Source organism: Caloenas nicobarica, chromosome 1 (assembly GCF_036013445.1).
Source record: "Caloenas nicobarica isolate bCalNic1 chromosome 1, bCalNic1.hap1, whole genome shotgun sequence".
Taxonomy (NCBI): domain Eukaryota; kingdom Metazoa; phylum Chordata; class Aves; order Columbiformes; family Columbidae; genus Caloenas; species Caloenas nicobarica.
In genome coordinates this window covers 187,037,351-187,062,258 of record NC_088245.1, presented here as the reverse complement: position 1 = coordinate 187,062,258, position 24,908 = coordinate 187,037,351, and the positions used below count along the sequence as shown (strand labels likewise).

Sequence of the window (24,908 nt, the reverse complement as noted above, 5' to 3'; positions counted from 1 at the left end):
CTGGCTCTGCTCTGAACAACGGCAGACAGCTTTTATCCTTTCGGTTGCAAAAGAGATGATTTTTTTTAATGCTTTTAAGTGACTAATCTGTAAGCAATGCTATAAATTCCTGCAGGCCAGCTTCCTTTGGGACTACTGAGAAATGCATATCCAGCCCCTCCACCACACACAGAAGCCCTGCCACTTGGGCTCTCCAGCAGCCCCGGTAGCATCTGTAGGTTTGCACAGCTAGGTCTGATCATTCAAATCCTGTTGCCTAGTATTAACTCCCAAATCTATATTTAAGCACCTAAGTAGGAATTAGTACAGCTTCCCAAAGATCCTAAGCACCAAGAGCTCTTGTTAAGAGCTTCTCGACGTACCGGTCTCCTAATGAATCTGTTTAAATGACAACATTCACCTAGCTCCAGGGCTGTGAAATTCAGTCCTTCCCAACACAGCTAATGCTCCCAAGCCTCTTCCAGCAAGAGCAGAGCTTGGGACTGTCCTGGCTTTCATATCAAAACACAGGTTAGATGCAAATACATAGAGGAGCTATTTCTAAAAGCCCGTAGTGTACGCAAAGTCACTGTACCTTGTTTTAGAAAAGGCTTGAAATACAGCGGAACGCGTCACATTTTGGTAGAAATTCGTGAACAACGGTATTTTTGAAGTAAAACATATCTGGGCATTGAACCAAAAACTAAAACTATCCTAGTACTAAATGGAGATACTTTGATATCATTCTCACTGTCTCTACTCCAAAGCCAGGAATCCTCTGAAAAAATTCTGCAGAATCTGAACCTTGCTGTTCTTACAGCTAGAAAGTCAAAAAGCTGCTTTTCCCTTCCACAGCCCAGGCCTTGCCCTTCACCACAGGCAAACTCCCGTCCTGCAGATCAGCAGAATGCAGCAACAACATTCCAATTCACAGAAATAGGCCAACTCCTAATTTTTCATTTGCTTTCTTGTAATTCCGATTAAAAATCCATTTACATATGAAGCCAGTATTTTATCATCATTCCGTAACTTCTTCCTTCCCACATCAACTCCAAGAAAACATAAGAAGAGGATAGGGGCATATTTATAGGGCTAATAGCTGATAAAATGACTGGAGTAAATGCGAGAGAACAAGGAAGAACACAGTAAGTGAGCTGGAAGTGCCCTGAAAAATTAATCAGCAAGATGCAATCCAGGATTCCGAATGACCATGCAAGTAATTCTGGATGAAAAATTATCAAGAGATAACTGAAGTAAAATATACTGCTGTTGCTTAAGAGATACAAAGGATGATAGACATTTAACTAAAATAAGGGTAATCTAGAAAATAAGTTATTTCACCAACATCAGAGGACTAGACAGAAAACACCAGTGGCGTTGAGTGACAGCTCTCCTTGCCAGTCATGTCAAGTCCTGCAGCTGCAGGAGATAAACAGCTCCAGACATTGCAGTCATCATGAAACTGCTTGCTCTAAACAAACAGAACTTTATGGATTATTTTCAACCAGAGCCATTTTTAAACAACAAATACCAACAGGAAGTTTGTCAAAAGCTCCAGAATGGGTGGTAAGAGAGACTTCTTGTACTATTTTATCTAACTCACCAGTATTACACTGAGCACACATCTCAGGAATACAATAGCCTTTCGTTGAGCAGATGAACTAGTAGGAATCAAACTCAAATGACACAGTTATTACCTACAATTTCAAAATGAACCAATAAAGATAATTAGTGAAAGGACAACAGAAAGGATTAATATCATCCAAATACCAGTGTATTTAATTAATTAGCAAAATTAACTCTATCTCCGTAACAGCTTTTCAAAATTAGAGCTGTATGAGGAATTTTTAAAAATGAAAGCATTGCAAGTTTTCCAGAATGGGAAAGATGATCAAACCTGTCGAGATACACACCAAGTGTGAAGGCTGTAGCAAGTGGAATTAGAGCTAATATTTTCTTTGGTCAAAAGATTAGTTTCAAATTTAAAAGACGACAATTTTAATAAACTAAACTTTAAACGCACATTCTACCAAAAAAACAGGTCCTTCTTTTGTTGTCAAAAATATCTACATATACATGGACATACACACATGAAAGTATGACCTTGCAGTTTATTATTTAAGATACTACTTTCAGGTCACATGAATACTATCCATTGACTATTTCTATGACAAGAAAACATCGATTTTGATGTAATTATTCTTCCTTTCAAGGTTAAGCACTTTCCCAAGTCTCAAATCTCTTGAAGATACTCCTTCTTTTCCTCAAAATACTTCTGAAACCACTCAATGTGTTCAATCTTCTGCTTAACACTGAGGTACGGGTTTTTCGAAAGCCCACAGATGACTAGTTCCATGAAGTGGCGAATAGGTCCTTGCTTGGGAAAGTCTTCAAGGTGTTTCTCCAGAAAGATATGTTCATGGAATTCAGCATCATCCTCCATCCCTAACAGAAGGGACAAAAAAAAAAACAAACAAAAATAAAGACAAAATTATTGTCATAGTACAACAGGAAATTTAACAAGGTAAAAAAGGATACAGTGTGCAAGTAATCTTAAATTAATCAAATTAATGGTTCAGTGTCTTTTAATTCTTTTGCACAGTTAAGCCAACAATGCAGAAGGGAAAGAAACTGTAGAATTTTAAGACATTAATTTCTCCCTCCACAAAAAACGTCAGCACGCATCATACTACTGTCTACCATATTAGTTCCATTTTGTGCTCTCATTTATAATATTTAAATCAACTTTCTCGCTGGTAATCTCACTGAAAGTTGATGCCAGGGCAGGAGCAGGGGGAATAATTAAAAAAATAAATCAGTCATCTTGCTAAAAAACCTGTTTGTTCAATATGTGAAAATTTTGATTTATCATGGGTACCACCTTTTAGATTATGGACACTTTCTTACTAAATTCTTGAAGAAAACACTGATTGCCTAAATTGACTAAAATGGGAAGACATAAGTGTACATGTAGTTTTTCTAGCTAGGATATGATCCATTATTTGGCAACATTAAGTCAGGAGTATTAAAATTGAGGTAATTAAGCCGTGTCAATCCTAGGCTTCCTCCTGTGTTAGAGCTTCTGCAGTTTCAGCAGAAAAGATACACAGCTCATGGATGGAGAAGTCTCTAAGCTTGTATTCATTAAGTCTGCATTATTTCTTTCGTGTTTTAAAATGAGAAATAGTTCTATTTTTTTCCCCACACATTTTTCCCAGAAATATGTGTCTATCAATACCAGCTACATGGCACTTTCATCTCTCTTGTCCTTGAAAAAGAAAGCACATTTCCTCCTTCAGAAGCTCTCTTCCTTTCCCCTTACGTTAAAAGGAAAAATAAAGGTCACATCAGCTTCAGAAGGTACATTCCTGTTGTGCTTGGAAACCTATGTCCACTTACAGAAGCAGAGAGATGATCCTTTAAGCATGCCGCCCACACCGACTTTCCCCAGCAAGGGAAAGCGGAATCTCTCTGTACCTAGAAGCTGCTGGTTGCTTTCACCAGCTAACATCCTTTCCAGATTTCCAGACTACTGCTGGTCACAAAAATCCAAGAGAAATAAACCAATGAACGCACTACTGAAAGAATCTGAATGCTGCTGCTAGTAAAATTTGGTCTTTTGGATGCTTTTCTTTTGGGGATAGAGGGTGTCAGAAGAGATTATGTCTAATTAATAATTTCTCCAATTTTCATCCCTAACCTGAAAGAAATTAACCCTGTATAGTCTCACACAAAAATTCAGGTCAGAAGGAATGATTCCATCATGTATTTTGATCTCCCATTTGTCAAAGACATGATATATAGCTTGGGGATGAAGAGCTAAGTCTAAACACTTCAGTTAGACCACATATTTCAGTCCTCAAAAAAGTCTAGTGTGCCTCACAAAAAAGAGACCACAATTGCCCAAAGCATCAGAGGCTGAGTGCTCTGGTGGGACCTGATTAGATGAGATATGCTTGCATGACTGCCCCACCTCCAGCAAGGCATAACTCCTGCTGCATGGGAGGAACAAGCCTGCCCCTCGCCCCCTCAGAAACCTGATTTGAAAGAACATGGTGGGAGTCTAAAGTAGAGGATTTTCTTTACCAATCTCAAAGCAAGAAGTCACTCACTCTCAATATCCTATTTCCAAACCCCTACGTACTACAAACCAGAAAGTCTAAGGAATTTCTCTAGCTTCAACACTAACCCTCCCAAGAGATAACCAACCTTGCCTTAAAGATGACATCTCAAATGCAGATGTCCACTCTTACATGGAATCTTGCTGACGTGCTCGTCATAAATAAAGAGGACCAAGTATCCGGATCTGGTGGAAGATGATCAAACAATCTGATCTAATGAAAGATGTCCCTGCCCGTGGTAGGGGAGATGGAACTAGATAATCTTTAAAGGTCCTTTCCAAACCAAACTATTCTATGATTCTAGGATTTTTAGAATGAGAAATATCATGCCTTTTTAGTAGGTCCCTAGGATAGACCCAGAATTAGTAAAACAAACTAAAATGATTGCATAACATTTGCCACCTCTCTTGGCAAACCAATCCAATGCTTCTCTGCTGAAAATAGCATCTTAGCAAAACAGCCACAACAGGAGTTGGCAAATTCTCGCCTACAGAAGCCATGTGGGACAACTGAGACATTAATTTTCCAAGATTTCCATTAAACCTGTCACTTTTGCCATAACAATCTCTGGCCCACTAGAAGCATTTGCTCCTCAGAATGCGGTGCTAAAGCAAAGTAAAACCAATAATCTGCACTGTCCTTTTAAACCACTGCACTCCTCGGGATCTGAGTCATCAAGGCATAAATGCACAGAAATAACTTTAAAAAGAAGCAGAAATCAACACTTTTCCCCAACTTCTTGCCATGGCAAGTCGTGGAGCAGAACTAAAGCTACTAGAAGGAGAAGAGGCAAGCAGAACGGAGGAGGAGTGAGAACGATGTTACGCAAGCTATACTAATGGTTTGCTAATCTGGGAAAAAATTAATCAGAGTTTGGAGAGATGGAGAGAAAAAAAGGTAGTTTTCTGCCTAACAGTAACTTCGACTGCATCAGAGAAGGGAAAGGACATGCAGGCGGGAGCAGAAAACAGGGCAGCGGGGTGAGGGGAAAAACTGCTGCTGGCCACTGCAGCAGCCCTTGTGTGTACCCACATCTTCAGATGTTCGCATCAGGGACAGAGAAGTTTTAAAAATCATGGCCTTGCCCTGATGCCTCAAAGCACAGCGCAGTGCCTTGGTAGAGCACTCTAACTAGAACACCAGAGATGCTCTGGAGACAAGAAAAACAGTTATAATCTGTCTTCTTTCTTTTTTATATTTAAAACTTCATAGGCTCTCATAATGCTAGAAGTTGAGTATACGTGCTTCCTAAATAAAAATTTAATTACACATATGTTTTTAAAGTCATATGCTTGTGACACAAAGGAAAAAAATCACATGTTTCTTGATACAGAAGTAATGTCCTCTTATTGAGGGAAATAACTGTTACAAAGCTGCAAACTTAACAGGGGGAAAGAGCATCTTTCTTTTGCAGAGCCACTGAAAGTACTGTATATGTTGAAATAATTGGAGTGAGGCTCTCAAGCTTTTAACAGTGCTTTGACATACCTGACCTGATTAACAGCCTGTGGCTGGCAGTTTGATAGGCTGGAATTTACTGACTTGATATTTCAACCTGAGGGGTGATAGATTTTTGAACACTCCACTGGAATTCTCCACATGACTGGTCTTTGTGGACAAGTCAATAAAGATTCTTGTTTAAGTATATGTAAAGACTCTTTGTCCATTGGCCACCCCACCCCAGACAGCACGGTTCCAGCCGCATTGCTGCAACAGAAAAAACATTGGCCGCCAAAGACGCCTGGTCCACTTATGGTCCCAGACAGCAGGGTTCCAGCCACATTACAACAACGGCAAAACCATTGGTGGCAGCGGTTTTAAACTTGCAAGAACATCACTAGAATATACTCAGATGTCTATATGATGGAACAAAGCGGTTCTGGGAGCAGTGATTAAATTCTGTGAAGAAACTGCAAAAATTGTATGAGAATAAGCATTAAGAAACAATGAACCACATTATGCAATTAGCAACTTGGTATAGGACAGATTTTCAAAGACTCTCAGCTTCAGATACTAACCTGGTTTGCTTTCAGTGACTGAATCACTCTCAAGTAGTTCTGTTTAATGTCTTAAAAAAAAAAATAAACCACACACCACAGCCAAGCTCTACCTGAAGTTAAGAAGTCCCCATTCCTAAAGTGCACACTTGCTTTCTGCAGATCTCCCCTTCCTTAACATCTCTCTCTCTCTCTTTCCTGGCTTAACTTCACAGAGTTCCTTTTTTTTTTCTTTATGGTAATAAAAGTAAATACAGTGCACAAAGATGTCTAGTTAAGACAGATGCCCAGAGCGAGTGAATATTGTGACTGTTTTTTTATGAAACAGACAGAACGAAGGGAGCAAACAGCTGTTGAACACTCAGCCAGTGCAGATATGGAACTGGCAGAAAGCTGATGAGGATCCGGCCAGCACTTGGGCTGAGCGCTGCACCAAATAACAGAATGAGCATTATAAAACTCACACAGCGGCTTTAAGATTCCCCGTCCTCTGCTAGAAGCTTCTTTAAAGAAGTTGCATAGTAAAAGGTATTATGTAATAGCCTTGAATGGCCTTTTGGTGTTGAAAGCATCAGGGCTGAGTGAGAAAAGGAGGGAGAGAGGAGGGAGGGAGTTCTCCCCCTTTTGGCCCAGCCAGTGCTCAGATCAGCCAAACCACCTGCAGAACTTCACCAGACAAGCGCCAGAATAAGTTCATCTGAAGCATCTCTGATTTGGGACAGTTGGAAAGTTATATTTGTTTACTATCAAGTGCATGACTCATAGCTGAAACACTATGTTAAAACAGTCAAAGGTCACAGCATGCTCTAATTCTCAAACAACATAAATAGAGATAGATAATACAAGTTAACAGTACACATACCAGTTTCATTGTCAATTGGATATTCCCACAGTATTCCTTCTTTTGTCCACTGGATCATCTCCTCAAAACCGTTTCGAGGAGGCTGTGCAGTTACTGCTGCAACCTCCTTTGCAAATTCCAGATCCCAAATTGTTGGTGAAGATACTAAAAAAGAAATTTTGTAAAGATCTGTCAGGATGCCAAAGACTTCCCCTTAGCTAAAACAAAATCCTTTAACATTAACCTTTAGAGAGATTACAACTTTCAACTGTGCAAATTTTTCTACTTCAGTTGCCAGCATCACCTTTCTCAATAAGAATTCTCTGTTGAAAGGAAAGTCCATTAAATTCTCAAATGTCTGGTGAAAACACATTCTGGACTCCTAGGGGGCAATTTATTTTTAAACCTTTCACACAGTCTTTTTTCCCTTTTGTCTTTCACAAATTGTACATTTTACAAACTCTGAACTTGACTGGTGAACTCTGCTAAAGGAATCTTGCTTACTAGAGGAGTTTTCAGGTACTTCACAACTATACTCTCCTGCAGGGAGACAACTCGACCTACAGATGATGGCAATTCCTTCCCCAGCACTCGTAAGTTTTTGTCCCTTGGGCTTAAGAAATCCTGATTTCCTATTCTTCTCCCAAAGTCAAACAGCCCCATTAGGGACGCATCTTTCCTGATGCAAGTCATTATTTTCTTTCTTTTTACTCCACATGCACTCATATGGCAGCAGAGTCACTCTGAAGGAGTTGCTGCCCCACCGCCCAGGAGAACTGGTCGTGAGCCCAGACTGGGCCGCAGGGCTGGAGCGAAGGGGACGAGGTGTCACCAGAGGACAGGGAGGAATGGCCGGGAGCTGCTGCCTCCGGAGCCAGCAGACATCCTGCTCCCCTCGGTTTTTGTGTCTCCCCCAGTTATCAATTCACCCCGAGCTCCTCAGAACAGGGATCTTGATGTGAACTCAAACCTTACAGTCCATTTGAAGCAGATCACAGCCAATCAGCTATTATTTTGCTACTCATAAGCGTATTTAAATCTCAGACACAATTTCATCTTTGGCTCAGTGGCTTACAACTCAACCGGATTAAAAAAGAAAAAAAATAAAACCTCCCCTCTCCTTTAAGAAAAATCAAACCAAAAGGGCAAACAGTATTTTTCCATACTGAAAAGTTTTCTATTTTTTTTGTGTTAAATCAGAAGATACTTTTTCAAATTACTTCTTATCTAGCAGGGAAGTTTCCAGAACTATATTCCATAGTTGCCTTCTTTGATTCGAGGGCTGAAGGCAGGAATACAATACAGACAAAACATAACATGAGAAACCATACCAGAATGAAGTTATTGTCCACATCTTAAAGAATACCTTCTAGTAATACACTACTAATAAATCTTCTAATGGAAGAGAGCAGAAACTCATTTTTTCAAACTTGCAGTAAGGTGATAAACATTTTCACCTCTGTGAAACAGAAAATAATACTGGCAGTTTATGTTAGCAGTTACGAATAATTTTTCCACTATGCCAACCTACTTCCCAGTTAACATTCAGGTTTTCAAAATAAATATTGAATATACAAAAGCAAGTTCTCTGTTACGAACTTGCTTTTCTGTAACGTATAAACAATATCTTAACTCATTATCTCCATTAATATGAGCCAATAAAGTGAAAGCAAATGAATCAAGGTATCAAGTTACACGTTGCTGTTTCCTGAGATTAATGCAAAAAAAAAAAAAAATTGTCATCAGGCTTAGTGAGAAAGCTGAGTAATAAGCTTCCTGGCTTAGAATATATTGTGGATTTCCTCAAGGCTACCTGGAATCGAAGACAGAAACACCACATAAAAAGCTGAAAAAAGCTTATTTCTTAATATCTAATTACAAATCCAATAAAGTCCACTTGTTCTCTTACACAATTTGTGCACATTCCAGTTCTCTGTTAAAAAAATAGCATATCTCAACTTTTCATCTCAAGTGACTAGTATGTGCTGTTGCATTTGCATTGTGCTCATGCAAAAAAGAAAGGTTAAATTCTCACTGTTTTACCTGAGTAAATTTGATTCAACACCATTTACCTGAACAACGCATTCATCAAGATAGCTAAAAACAAATGCTGCATCATTCATCATGTTTTTATTTGTAAAAGGGACCAATTTTAAGGAAATTGGCAATCTTAAAAAAGAGTAAATTGAATTCCATTCTAACAAGTTCAGCACAGAGGTTGTTGCATTCAGAAAGCTCATAGATGCTTGAAAATATGCAAATAGCACTGTCAGTTTACTGAAGAAATTACATAAACAAATTAATTTCTCCCTGCGGTTTCAAGTGTAAAAAAAAAAAAAAGGAGAAAATTATTCAGCTAGAATCCAGCAAAAACTAACAGCTCTACTCTTGAAATGGAAACAAATATGTATCATTTTATAATATATCAGAGAAGAATACTATTTATTCAGCAGGTGCTGGCTTTATATACAGTTCTAAGTCACTTCACTGAAATAAAGTCTTTTTTCCAAAGGGCCTCAAAATAGCTTAGAAAAATCAGTATATTAAAGGTCAGTGCTAGCAATGCACGGTTTCACTGTTCAGAAATAAGAGGGAGGGAGTTCCTTAAATGACTTAAATGACACACACTCTTAGCCAAAACCCAGTCTGGTAAAGCTAAGTCCTCACATGTGAAAGCCACCCCCTTATGTGGCATTAAGGCTGTTCCTGCAGTGCTGTGCCTTTCAGGGAATATGAAGGTGGGTCACATCTGGTTTTGGTTTTCTCTCATGTGAGTTTTGGCACGTAGATTTGATAGATAAGGAACTGCCTGCATGGTCAGATCCAGAGAGTAGTGGTCAACTGCTCAGTGACGAGATCAGTGACGGGTTGTGTCCCTCAGGGGCACATATTGGGACCAGTACTGTTTAATGTCTTCATCAACAACATCGTGGGATTGAGTGCATCCTCAGCTAATTTGTTGATGACACCAAGCTGAGTGGTGCAGTTGACATGCCTGAGGGATGGGATGCCATCCACACAGAGCTGCGCAAGCTCAAGAGGTGGGCCCATGCAAACTTCATGACGTTCAACAAGGTCAAGTGCAAGGTCCTGCACGTGGGTCAGGGCAACCTCTGGTATCAATACAGGCTGGTGGATGAAGGAATTAAGAGCAGCCCTGTGAGAAGGACTTGGGGATACTGAGGGATGAATGATTAGACATGAGCCAACAATGTGCACTTGCAGCCCAGAAGGCCAATCATATCTTGGGCAGCATCAAAAGGAGCGTGACCAGCAGGTCGAGGGAGGGGATTCTGCCCCTCTGCTCTGCTCTGGTGAGACCCCACCTGGAGTCTTGCATCCAGCTCTGGAGCCCTCAGTACAGGAAAAACACGGACCTGTTGGAGAGGGGCCAGAGGAGGCCACAAAAATGATCAGAGGGCTGGAACAGCTCTGCTGTGAGGACAGCCTGAGAGAGTTGGGGCTGTTCAGCATGGAAAAGAGAAGGCTCCAGGGAGACCTTATTGCAGCCTTTCAGTACTTTGAGGGGCCCTATAGGAAAGACGGGGACAGAGTTTTTAGCAGGGTCTGCAGCAACAGGACAAGGGGTAATGGTTTTAAACTAAAAGAGAGGAGATTTAGAATAGATATAAGGAAGAAATCTTTTACAATGAGGGTGGTAAAACACTGGCCCTGGTTGCCCAGAGAGGTGGTAGGTGCCCCATCCCTGGAGACATTCCAGGCCAGGCTGGACGGGGCTCTGAGCGACCTGATCTAGTTGAAGATGTCCCTGCTCATTGCAGGGGGGTTGGACTAGATGACCTTTGAAGGTCCCCTCCAACCCAAACTGTTCTATGATTCTAAACATTTATGAAGAGCTTTACAGCAGGTAAAGCAGGCACTTACAGGATCTTTCGAGCTACATATACAACACTAAACAAGAGAAGGCCACAAAACAACAAAATGTATGGGCTTGGTGTTTTTCTGCCCTGCTTATGTGTAGCCACCCCAAGAGCATTGCTTGTTTCCCTGGGATCACAGCCTTGTGTTTCTTTGCCATAAAACAAATGCAGCAAGTTTGCAACTAGACCAAATAAGCTACTGGAGCCAATTTACCCGTCCTCCAGGCTAGTTTTACAGAAGAAAGACTGGCCTTAGTGACAAAAAGCCACTTACCGTTCAAGTTCAGTAACAGCATGTCCCGATTAGTACAGAAAACATTAATCCCTGACACTGCATGGAAGCTTGCTTACTAAAAATCAAAGTTACATTACAGTATTTATTTTTTTAGAAGTCTGAAAGCAGGAAGTTAACAGGTCATAAGTCTCCTTCACAACAGTGAATCTCTTGATATTCTAAATATTCGGAACTTGGCTTGACTGGGGTTTCCATTATTGAATTTCCACTAACCTGTTTGCAGCGCATTTTCTGTTTCTGTAGAAGTCTTAGTGAATATATTAAGTCTCCTTCCTACTTTGAGACTTCTATAAACAAAGAAGAAAAATTATATTTAGTATTTCACAACACTTCACAACACTGCCAGATAACAAATTTAAAAGCACAAAATATTCTCATGAACTAACAGAACTCGGGGCGGGGGGGGGGGGGGCGCGGGGGAAGAGTGTGACTCTCACTAAATCCTCAGACTTTTAACTATTTGTCTATAATAGAGCTTCTCAAAACATTTCCATGTGAAAGAACGAGCATAAATCAAACATCATATTTGCAGTCACTTTTTACTGAAATATTTGGGAATCTGAACAAAGCTAAACAGTATCAAACCACTCAAGCAATTTTACAGAGTTGCAACTAAAAGGTGAACCTGGTGATTTGGGTTTTTTTCCCCTGTAAAAAATATTGCACAATGCAGGAAGAGAAAAGGCAACAGCTAAATCAAACAATTCCTGCTTTATGACATAAATAGGCTTTTTGAAAGATTACACAGCCACCTTCTCTGCCATATGGCAAACACTCAAAGTATATCTGTATGGTATACTTTAAACAGCATCACCCTGATGCTCTTCTTCGAATAAAAGAACACTTCACTCTGACCATCTATTTTTAACCATATTTATCTTTAGCATGCGCTTGTACTAATTTTTTCTTTTAAATCCAAGAGTTGAACAAGTAATCAAAATAAATTTTCTTATAAATGGAAAAAAGGAAAACCAATGCCTTTACTATAGAAGACACTGAACTTTAGAACAAATCATTATTTTAAGTATACAATCTTCCAGGTTTCATCTGAAACTCTAATAGTTCCTACTTCATGTTATTACATATTCACTGTTACCCTGGCAATACTTGCCCTTCCTGACCTTGAAATTTCACCCCTCTGGATTCACTGCAGATTTCTGATGGCCACAAACTACTTCTGCAAACCTGCTCTTGTCATATTGCATTTTATTGATGTAACTACCCTGGATCTATTTCAGCACTGCGCAATTTAATTACAGAGCCTTAAAAGAATGTTGATTTAGGATTATATTTTCCTGTCTGTGTGTAACTCCCCATAACACTGGCCAAAGATAAAAGCATCGCTTGGAAGAAAATTTATTTTAAAATGACTACTTCAAATTACAATAAAGCAACATCTCAATTTAAACTTAGATATTCTTCCTAACCCATTCTTTTCACATTATCAACATGTAAGTATACTTGTTAGATTTTCAGGGATGCAGGAACTAATGTAGGACTGAAACTGAAGACAGTTTGCTCATTACCAGGATTTTAAAAACTATTTTAAGGTACTGTTCATGAAGTGATATATCAAGTCCAGTTTCATCACACGAAGAGAGTAAGACAGCTTCTCAGATATCATACATTTAATAAATGCTCCCAAACATAAGTGAAATTAACTTTATTTTGCAGTAAGTTAAAAAATGAAAAGTTTAGCAAAGATATAAAATAATATACACTGTACAAACAGGTAATAGCTCAGGTTTTCAGTTTCTGCTTCTAGATCATATTATTTCTATTCTTTCAAACTTTGAAAAACTTCTAATCCAACGCTTTAAATAACGTAATTTCTCATAGTCAAGAATCACAGCCTAATAACAAAATTACTTTCGTGTGACTACCAACTCTGATAATTATTCCCAGATTAAAAATATCTATGGACTTATTCAGCAACTGATAATGAAGTCAGTTCCCCTGTTCCTCAAACCATCAGCTTATAGCTAAATTAAAATATCAGGACAGAAATATCTAAGTCCGGAAGGCTTGGTCTAGAACCTTGTTCCACTTCTTCCTTTCCACTTCTATTACAAGAAGCCCCTCTTGTGCTTTCTACCAGCTTCACACTAGGAAAAGACAGGACTGCTTGCTGCCTTGTATCATCAAAGAGGCCCCAGACCCAAACCTTCCCAACACACCTTAACAGTGCGGTAGTTCAAGAACAACGAATTCACTCAGAAATATTTCAGCGAGGAAGCTAAATTCTTCCAATGACTGGCTATAGCCACTTATTTGAGGTTTCTGCATGATCTACAGGCTCAACTCATACATTTCAATTTGTTCCTTGTGGGACGTCACCATTCTCTGTTTACGATAAATAAAATAGATGTCTGGGCCAAAGAAGGCAGAATATTGTACATTTACTCACCCATAAATTTATGTTTTGTTTTGCTTTTTCTTAGTTATCCAAATTCTGTCTTCAGCATTATCTATCTAAACACAAACGACCCTCTCAACTTCCAGCCCCTAACCTCAAGGAAAGGAGATTAATCTGCAAAAAATGGTTGAAGTTTGTGATTGGCAAGTAAGGAATTTTGTTCTGGATCCAGCCCAGCAGCCTCTGCTTAGGGGTCTGCTTCTCTGCATCATCATCACCTTCATCCTCCCTCCAGCATGGAAATGGAGTAGTAGAGGATAAAGGCCCATATCAGGCCAAGGATCAACTTCAAGTTTCCATCAACTACGGCTTAACTATCGATGGAGACCAGCTTGGTGCTCTCTTGCTCTAGGAACTCTGCCAAACTATAAGAGCACTCCTTAATTCATTGATAGACTGGCCACATAAACCAGCAGCAAGATAAATTTAAGGGATACCATGAAATCATCATGTAAGTTATAAAGTTCATTTCACAGACAATGTCACAGGCAATAGAGAAATCACTTACAGAATGACTTATCAGTCACAAGAAGGTGGTAAAAAAACAGAAAAAATAAAAACCCCAACATTTAAAATCTCTTTAAAACCTCAACAGAACTGATGAAACTTCTCTAATGCAACATTTATGGAAGTTTTCCATTAGATGAAAGTAAGCCTTAAAAGCCTCAATTTCCAAAAAAAAAAAATTTATATGAAACGGTATTATGCATAAGTGAAAATAATTTAAACTAGTTAAAACAAACACAATTACGTTTCCACAAATATTTTTAATTATCTACAACTTAATATTTAAAAAGTGCAAATTACTTTATTAGCTGCTTAACATTAACAAATCTGTTCTCACAGAAGTTTATTGCAACGCTAACAGCACTTTTCTTGAAAAGTGCTTACGTTATTCCTTTAAGCTCTGAAGTATCATGGTGGCATGAATATGTATGACTAGATTTAAAATATTGTCTGTTAGTCATTTTTTGCACAGTCCTTCTGTTGGAAGGAAACACAATAAAAATACCTTCTGGAGTCAGAAGACTGACGTGAGGTTCTTTCAGACTTGATTCTTTGCCCATCCTCATCGAAATCCATGGAAATGCGATTGGATATCCTCACACCTCTCTGAGCTGGAGACTCCCTTTTAACTGCCATTTCTGAAATAACGTTGCTGAAATTAAAAACATAAATGTAAAAACTCAAGAAATGGACAAAGTAAGGAAGTTTGTCACGTTTCATAAGCCTCTGTAAGACAAAATTATAGATTTCTCACAAAATACACCCATTTTTAAGTTAACAAACATTAAAGTCTTACTTTATAAACCACTTCAGTTCTTACATTCTATATAGGTTAAATGAAAAGTGCTATTTTAGCCTACTGAATCTAAAATGAATGCTTTCTTTGAAATTATTTAGTTTCCAACTAAAAGAAAAGCTTCCTGTATCTGCATACCAATATTCATAGAGTGGGCTTGGTACATTTTGTTTAAGTAAATGAAGAATTTCTCCGGATACAAGGAATCACCAGTTTTTTGGACAGGAACCAACACTGCTCAGGGACAGAGCTGTGCTTCTGCAGACCAAAAGGAAGCTCGCCTTCACACACCAGCTGACACGGGTCAATCATGTCAATCATGTCACCCTAATAAGTAGGTCACCTTTCCTGATCCACTGCAATCTCTCGCATTGCATAATCACATTACAGCATTAACGGACCACATCTTCCCTTGTAATTCTGAAGTCAAAATCTTATGTGAAGAGCAAACTCTTTGATCTCTTCCAGCACCGTGCACGGCTCATTCTGAACACAAAGGGGAAAACACAGCACCTTTCTGCCTCCATCGATCCATCCCCTGAACTGGTAAGTCTCTCGTTTGGTAAAGACCAAGCTGGTAATTCTTCCTCACAGCTATCCTCTCCGCCCAACTGCTTCCAGTAAGATGCAGTCATCCAAAAATGCAGCGCTCAAGTTTTAAGACATAAATACGGTCTCAAAAAACAAAAATAGGGCAAGTCGAAAGCACTGCATATCCATTTTATGAAAATCTGAACGCGATTCAGACTATGTTTTTGGCAGCTCTAGTCAAGAGATTTTACTGACAAGAAAGAAATACTTCTGGAAAACTGTAAAAGCTAATTGCCACAGTAACCCAGTAGGACTTCTCTTTGGTTTTAGATGTGGTTTCAAACAACAGAACCAGAACGGCATAGTTCTTCAAGTACCTACTCTGAAAGAAAGGCATCGGAAAACAAGTTCTAAATGTTTTTTCCTTATGATTAAAACGAAATAAATCTCAGATTACTTGCGTATCTCTCACCAGAAGTTACTCTATGAAGTGCCTAGCGGCATTGGTGAGCTAGTGTTGGATCAGAAGCCTGACACACTTGTGAGGGTCAAGGGGGACGTAATTCCTAAAGCCAGTCACACACAGCCCAGCACAACCGCCTGACTTGGCTGTGACCTGCAAGGCTGGAGTGTTCCCATGCTACAGGGGATCAGGCTTCCATAGAGCAGCTCTCCTCACAGCTGACTTCCATTTTTTTACGGTTTTGTACAGTAGGTCTAGATAGACTATGCTACTAAGCTCTCAGAATATGCAATCCATGCTGTCACATTTCTCACTGGGAGGTCCCAATGTCAACCTATCGTTGGTATATGAACATTTCTGGCAGCAACATTCATCACTCCACCATTAAAAGTGTCTCTGCATTAATTAAAAATAAAACGACAAAGATGTTTTTAAAGCATTTTTAACAAAAAACATCCGATTACAAAGTCATACTCCAAGCCCAGTGTACTTACAGTGGTCAGATATTACATGATATTACCTCATGTGCAAACATGAGGTTAAAAAAATCCAAGTTCCTAGATATTTCTGCCTTCCAGAGATAGGAAGATGTAGAGCTTTTGTAACAAACACAGACTCTCTCTCCTTCCTGATTATGAACCAATAATTACAATACTAAAAATGGAGACCCAATGAGCTTTGGATATAATTTAGCCTAAGCTCTAAAGTACTGTTCATCTTGTTCACCCAAAACAGGAGCTGAAATTTCAACTTGTAGTGCTCTTGACTTCATTCTGGTATAGTGCTGTTGTAATTTCCACTGAGTGAAACTTCATCCCACACTCAGAAAAATAAATTCCTGTATTGTTAATATTTTCCCCTCCCAGCAAACACACTGTCTTCATGCTGTCTATAAAACAAGTCGATGAGGCAACTGCATACAACAGTGACCTCTGGAGGTCATGCCACAATCCTGGAAAAAAATTAGTACAAACCAAAAGATCTGGACAACGTACAATTTATTAGATAACATAAATCTCAATAGCAGTATCCTCTTTTTTTTTGCAGTTGAGCATTATAAGGCTCTACTGCTTGTGAAGTTGTGAATGGTTTTAAATAACAGAGGAATATATATTGGCTTTTAAAATGGGTTAATATATTGAATGCAAAACCTTTATAAAAAAATGAAAAGTTAAATTGCATGTATTCTCTTGTTGTCAAATAAAATTCCACAGAAAATAATCATGTATGAATAAAAGTAATTGCTTCCTAATATATTAGTGCCTTGTGTGGATTGAGGTATTCTGGAGTATGAAGAGGACTTCATACAACCCGAGGGCTGCTGGGCTTTAAAATAAATAAATAAATAAATAATCAACATTTTAAACACTGATCAGAAAGCTGAAAGTACCATCTCAGAGCCTGACTGCGAAAGGTTACCACTAACCAAGTTTTCAGTCATGAAAATCAGCAGGAGTTGCTGGTGTTTCCTGAAAACTCATCCACTGATAGGAGTTTCAAACTGTTACCTAACTAGTAAGGAAGAAAACAGAACTTTTCAGCATAGAGTGGAGGGAAAAAAAAAATACAGCCACCACACCTAAAAGAATGTATATTCGCAGAGGGAAACAAGCTAATTCGCAAAGCTGTCTCAGGGAGTAGAACCTGCCAACTCCAAGCACAGCAAGCCAGCCATGACATTCCTAGCCAACCAAAAAGGCTGGTTTTGGTTGAAGAAAATGCATTTTTCTAACCTCAGTGATTTATCCACAAGCCTGTTATAAAATATTGTAATAGCACATCTCAACCCATCAATCAACTATATAGGCAATATATAGCTGCAAGGACTTCAGCTTTTAAATTTCTGAAGAACTTAAACTCTTTTTCAACAGAAAAAAAGCCTTTGTGCTTAGATTACAACCGCCTTAGACACTTTCTTTCTTCCGCAGCAGCCACAGCTGGATAAGTGCTTCAGGGAAGGCACAATGCATGGTGAGGACCGCGAGCCTTTGATGCCAGCAGGCAGATCAGCCACATTTAAAGAAGAGCACGTATACCTTAAGGAATAGATGCAGTGCACATGAGGTGAGCCACTGCACATATTAGTGCAGTCAGCATCAGTATGGTCCTCCAACATTCTTAACAGGTACTGAAGTAGGTTCTAATTACATTTAAGGTGGCCATCCACAGCCAAGGCCATTATTAAGACATTTGCATGCCCTGCTCTTCTGAAAATCCCAATGACAGAGATGGAACAACCTCACTGGTAATTAATAGTTAAATGAGCATATTCTTTATATAAACTAGTCCTTATTTATTCTCCTTACATTAGGAAGTGTCTCTTAAGCTTTTTGGTAATACTGCACACATGGAAAAAAAAAAAAAAAAGGCAGAAACACATCAATTTTACATAAAACAGCCAGACTTCTAACCCTTAGAGCTACCCATTTTGGCTCTAAGAGCCTGTGGAGAGAGAGGTTGTTCTTGAGATCTCCTGTATTCAGGCTGACAGGACCTTATGAAAATGGATAACATACACACAGACTTTGGAGATGCTGGCACGTACTACCTAAAACCATACTTCCTCCTCAAATAGCACAGACTTCACACATTTGGAGAGAATTTCATTCCGCTCTACACAACCACCATTAGCACTCTTGGCAGAGAATCACGAACACAGACTAAAGAGGAAACTTGCCTAATGTCTCCCTTTTCCCTTCACAACCACTGAGGAACATGTGTTTTGTTTAACAAAGGTATTCAATGAGCGCTGCATATCCCAGTCTCTTTGCAACCATCTAACTCAACCTATTCATAAGCATCTGTCACGTTCTTCCTTAGTTTTCACTCACTTAATAGGCAGATACCAGCCATGGACATCATTAGCTTGTTGGCTGCTCTGTTTGCAGTACAGCAACTATACAAAGCAGATCTTTTACTAATCCCTAGAGCAAATTATAAATAGTAATACACAGGTCAAACTTAAATCCTGGTTTGGGACAAATTCATTTTCACAAAATAAATTAAAACTAAGACAAGCAGGCTGCAGTTCACACCACAAACAGCTATAAATAAAGGTTTCACATTCCTGTTTTGCTGAAGATCCAATTTTCTATTTAGTTCAGCATTTCATCTGGATGCCTTAATGCCTTATTTTCTGAGTAGTTATCTGAATACTAGCTGAAAAGAAAAAATAAAAAGAGAATTAAAAACCTGTCTTTAACCATCTTCCAAAAAAGCAGTACGCACAACTGTTTCATTTTCCAAACAAATGTTTCTCATCTGTTTGAAAGCCACACTGGAAACAGAGTTAAGCCAAGAGATGAGTTTCTTGGGTTGACTGGAAAGTTTTGAAAGGAAGGGTGGGGCTATAAATAGAGCTGCTATAGTTCAGTTCTGCAGAGCTGTCATGAAAATTCACCAGTCCAGACAGAGTGTCTGAAAGGTCTACAAACCCATCCATTGTGTGAGAATTTCGGAAGCTTGGGGAAAGAAAAAAAAAAAAGTTATTTTGCTAGCCTGTCCAATAAAGTAATGATCCTGGGCAGGAAAACAATTCCATTTCTGCAAAAACATTTTCGAATGAGGATGGCAAAACTCAGGGAGTTTGATATAACCAGACCACTGATGTTCTCAATATTCATTACTTCCAAGGATAACCTGTCCAAATGTTTTAGCGTCATCTTTCTAACACAGAACCCAGTCACCTTCAAGATGACATTCCAAAATCAGAATTTCAAACATTATTGAGAATAATATTCAATAAACAGACCGTATGTTAATAACTCCCCCTTTTTTCTGTTTATCTGTGGTTTCTTCGTGTCGTCTTAGTTGTGCAAGTAGTTCTGATTCTGTTTGTGTCTTGTTGAGTGGTAGGGAAGACGCGACTGCAGAAACCGCCTTCACCAGTTCTGGATTTAAAGGTTTGCCTCTGTAAGAGACACAAAAGACACAGAAATACAAAAAAAAGCCTTAATATATTTAAATCGTCATTTCTGTACTGTCATTTTATGTCTTAACACCTCCTCAGAAGTTACAGTTACACATTATCCCAAATACAGGTGGCCAGGGGGACAGCGAGGTTTGCCCTGTGTTGCACTAATCATCAACTGCCAAATGCCACTGATGAGCTCTTGTTCTCAAACCTGGGACAATGGCAGCCCTGCGCCGCTGTGCAGCTCCTCAGATGTGAAGCCTGAAGACCACAGGCAGCAGGGACCTGCGAGGTTATAAACACAACATAACACTTTGTGGAGGGGAGCCACTCGCAGGACTTGGCAATCATGATGCCGTTCTTAAATTTTTTTTTTCTTTTTCCTTGGTTTTATTGTATTATATCTGAACTGTATTTCCCCCCTCCCATCAAAATAACTTTCCACAGGCAGATGTTAGTGCAATCTTCCAAGAGTTTCAGTGCAGAAAAAGGTAGCAAAAGGTAGAAAGCACACAATATCTTTTGTCCAGATTCTCCCCTGTGATTTACTGCACTCTACATCTGTACACCACATGCCCTCACAAGATTCTTTTCCATACTTTGAAATGGCATTTGATGCTTTATTTTGTTCTAGATAATGAAAAAAACAATTTGAAAAAGGTAGAAAATAGGCTAAGAAAAGTTTATTATACTTTACCGCTTGATGTCTTCTGTAGTCCTCTGAAGCACAGCACCTTCACCATCCATGCCTTCCAGCTTATCTGTAGCTTGATTTTTGACTTCACGGGTTTTTAACTGTTGGAGTTTCTTCCGGTAGCTCACTTCTACTTTCATGTTACCAATCAGGTCCAACAACTTCTGCTTTGGTGTTTCTGCTGTACCCTCCTGACTCTTTGATGCCACTTCAGTGGTGCTGTCTTCAGAAAGAGTAGGTTTAACTTTCTCAGTAGAAAGCACGCTGCTTGTGCTGAAGAGTTTCTGTATTTTGCTAGATGATAAACAAAGTCTAGATAAATAAATAAAAAACAGAAGTTACAAATAGGGTCCATGGCTGAAATGTGTAAGCCTACAAAAAAAACCCCAGTTACGACCGTCTAGGCCTAGTTGAGTGCAAACTGCGTATGTTAAGTACATGTCAAATGTACCTTATAACTTCTGAGAAGGGCTACGGCACTATTTAAAACTCTTGGTTATTTATGGTTTCTTCATCACAAAAATCAAGTAAACAATTTTATTTCCTCCACAAAAAAACCCTTGTGTATAATCTCTGAACTTAAAACTTTTAATGTATCTCTGCTTTAAGTAGCAAACTGAGAATTTGAATCTACCGGTACCTGATACTTAAATTCATTAGTACTATAGAAAACTCACTGAAACTCTTAAAATGAGGCAGAGATCACTCCTAGCCACCTGAAAAAAAAGATTGTTCACACCCATTTAGCTTCACATCATTTCACGCTTCTGGTACTACTACGGATCACATTCCCCTACCCTATGCCCTGCAACAGAGCAGCCAAGCATCTGCACAGCCATATGGGGAAATGGATCCAGCTGCAAGATAACCCAGTAACAAACAAAAAAGTTATTTGGATTATTTTTCTCTCTGGAACAGTGCCTCTACCTAGTTTACCACATCACTGAAAGAAGCTAAAACTGGCATTGTACAGGTGAGGATGCAAGGCCAGGGACAGCAGGGAGCTGCTCGGGATATTATTGCAAGAGAGACAAAACTACATTCTCTGGAAAAACTATCATAAAGAACACAATAGATGCTAAAATTAAACATTGCGAATCTTTACATTCACAACTACTTATATTTTTTCATTAATTTTTTCGTTAATTCGGCCTGCATGCTCCTTAAAACTATTTACCCATTCAGAGATCTTTGCTTACAGTGTCAGAAAAAGACAGTAAGACTGTAAACCTTAAACATTTGAAGCCAGTAGTACACTGCAGTTTGCATTACAGTATTTCAACTACCATCAAGCCTGTCTTCTGCTCAGAAGCCTAGCCTTAGAATGCAAACATGGCTACAAAATAAAGCAAGCTGCTTTATACATGCGGCTGTCACAGTATCAGAGTTTTTTCAAATATATTGAGGTGTGGCGGGGACTACGGTGGGTCTGTGGATTCCCTGACAGAGGGTATGGGAACAGAGACTGGCCTTACCATGAGAAAGAAGAGAGTAAAGGAGTATCCGGAGATATTAAGGTGTGCCCGTGAGAAAGGAGGAAGTAAAAGAGTAACATTGATGACAGCAAAATTAGCCAATTATATGTTACTATTGCAGCCTGTAACCAATAGCAAAAAGACACTTGAGCTGGTAAAGACTATATAAAAAAGCGTTCGTGGCAATAAATGGAGACTGCTGTTTGTACTTAAGAACTTGGTCTATGTCGTTTGTCCGTCTCAACCACTACAGAGCTGCTTCAAACTAAAAAAGATAAGCACACACCTGACTTTTCATTGAAAGCAGTTAAAATCTTTAAATAAAAATGAACTTCCAAATACTGCTTTTAGCCAGCGCTTTGGGCACGTCCCTCTGCTGACAAGCAGCACACCTCTGCTGATACACGTGCTGTGAAATTAAGCTCAGGTGACACACACGTGTGGTTTCACACAGAATCACAGATTGTTAGGGATTGGAAGAGACCTCGAAAGATCATCTAGTCCAATCCCCCCGCCAGAGCGGGAACACCCAGAGGAGGTTACACAGGAAGGTGTCCAGGCGGGTTTTGAATGTCTCCAGAGAAGGAGAATCCACAACCTCCCTGGGCAGCCTGTTCCAGTGCTCTGGCACCCTCACTGAGAAGACGTTTCTTCTCATATTTAAGTGGAACCTCCCGTGTTCCAGTGTGTATCCGTTGCCCCTTGTCCTATCATTGGTTGTCACCGAGAAAAGCCTGGCTCCGTCCTCCTGACACTCACCCTTAAAGTCTGCACCACTCGAAGATGAGCAGGACGAAGAAGAAATCAAGGTGAGAACCACCCCCCCACACCGGACTCCACTCCCCCGTGGCCTCAGCCCCGGCAGGACGGGCGGACTCGGCCCTGCTCCGCCGGCTGCCCGGGCGGCTTCACACCCCGAGGCACCGGGCACAGGGCGGCCGAACGCAGGGCGGCGGCGGGCGGCACCGAGCGGGCCCCGCGCCCCGCCCGCCCGCTCCAGGCGCCACGGCCACGGGGGAAAGTCGCTAAAACACGAGGCCCCGATTAACGCACACGCCAGCGCGGCAGCCCGGGCCGGGCCAAGCAGCCCCAACCCCCAGCGGGCCCGGCCCCACCTGCGGCGAACGGGAGCAGCTCTCCGCAGGGAGCCGAGTAAACCCGAGCCCTCGCAAGGCCGCGGTGCGGGGCGAGGCGCGGCCGCGGGCCCCGGCAAGCCCCACCCCCGCCGCCGGGCGCCCCCTCCTCCAGGTGACGGTACCTGCGAGGCCTCCCCTCCTGCCGCGCCACCCCCGCCGCCTCCCGGCCGCTCGCTGGCCCGGCCAGGAGCCGCGCTGCGAGGCGACAGGAGCCCCCGGCCGCGCCGCCCCAGCCACGGACGCGGCTCCACATCGTGCCCGCGGCGCGGCCACCCGCCGCGGCCCGTCCCCCTGCGCGGCGCCCCCGGCCGGGAACCGGAGCCGCGCCGAGCGTTCCGCGCACCAGCGTTCCGCCCGGCTGCGAGCAGCGGCGCCGCCTGGTCCCCTGCGAACCCGCCTCAGCCGCGGGCGCTCTCCTGCACATTTTCACTCGGAGCCGGGAGTCGCAGGCAGGTCAACCAAGTCTTGGGATGGCCCTTGTGGAGCAGTTAATGGCTGGAGACACCCAAAAGCTTCGGGGGAGCTGCAGCTCTCGCCACTGAGCAAACGCAGATACATGCAAGAGACCACAAAGCGCTTCATCGATTTCATGAAGAAAAAAAGAATGGTGTTTATTAAGTACACGTGTCTCATCAGATATTTCCCATTATTTCTGTCACTGAATACTCATTAAATTGGCTCCTGCCCCAGCAGGAGGATGGCTCACCCATGCCAGTTTCCCGAGTGTATATTTCTTGATATTTAACAAATAGATTCGACAGGTTCAACAGATTTAAGTTCCCAAAAGAGTCTTTTTTTAGACTCTTTTTAGCAGCACAGGTGAGGACAAACCAAACAGGCAGCAGCATCCAGAACGGTGCTGCCATGGTATCTGAAGACCAGCTACCTCTCCAAAGGATGGACGATCTTGTATTTCAGAGTGTAAGTTGCTTTAAGAAATTTAAAAGTAGATTCCTTTACAGCCAGCTAATTCAAGGGTCTCTCACCTCTCTCTAAAGCTTGTGGTACTGAAAACATTAAATATAAAACATCTGGCCACAGGTTTCAGTCTGTATGGCACTTTTGGCGCATGGCTGGTTCCGCAGCGGTGTTTTGGCACCCAGCTCCTGTTCACTCCTCACTTCATGCCGTCTTCAGAGGGAGCTCAGGTGCCCAAGGAGTGCTTGTGTGTTCCTTCCAGCTGGATGGTAGACATCAACCACAGCTCAGAGGTATCATATAAGAAGCACAAGCTGGCAAGGGAAGGGAAAAAGCAGAAAACCTTCTTTTTCTGGACAAAATCTATCCGCAACTACAGACTAACTGGGCTTACAAATACCAAAGGGATGCAATCTGGTGGTTTTCCAGTCTCTGCTCCAGGATATGCCCGTGATGGTTTTGGGGTGTCCAGCCTAGGGACAGATACAAACAGTGGTTCTGCCTTGAGGCCTTTAGCTGTTGCTGAGGAAAATGGCTTCCTGCTGTGAGCACAAATACTAACAAGAACCCTGATCTAGCTGAAAAGGATCAGAGGAACTTCAGATGTACCAGAAACGGAAGGAAAATATTAGGTCTGGCTCAAATCAGTCTGAAACCAAACTGAAAACAAAAATCCAATGAACTGGGAACTGCTGCTGTTGGCCAGTTTCCTCAAACTCTGCCTGACTTTTGGCAATATTAACTCGTCCATGTGTTTTTTGTCCTCCAAGGTGTTGTTTTTTTTTTTTCCTGTTGCATGCAATTGCAATTTCCAAGTGACCTTTTTACCTTTTACTTTTCTTACCATTTTTACAAACACCCTGTATGTCCCCTACACAGATCTTTCAAGCTGGGTAACTTCACTAACAAATGACTTCTATTCCTAAAAATCCACTCCTCTGCATC

At 40.9% G+C, this 24,908-nt stretch overlaps 1 protein-coding gene across 1 annotated transcript; it reads right to left on the bottom strand.

Annotated features, from left to right (window-relative positions):
• Positions 1–2,070: 2,070 nt before the first annotated feature.
• On the bottom strand, positions 2,071–23,345 carry MRPS31 (mitochondrial ribosomal protein S31). The gene is made up of 7 exons (XM_065658298.1): positions 23,168–23,345; positions 20,438–20,746; positions 19,579–19,737; positions 14,543–14,689; positions 11,328–11,401; positions 6,960–7,103; positions 2,071–2,424 (listed from the first exon to the last, which is right to left on the bottom strand). The coding sequence occupies exons 1-7, from the start codon at positions 23,296–23,298 to the stop codon at positions 2,213–2,215; spliced, it is 1,176 nt and encodes a 391-aa protein (XP_065514370.1). The 5' UTR covers positions 23,299–23,345; the 3' UTR covers positions 2,071–2,212.
• Positions 23,346–24,908: the final 1,563 nt, after the last annotated feature.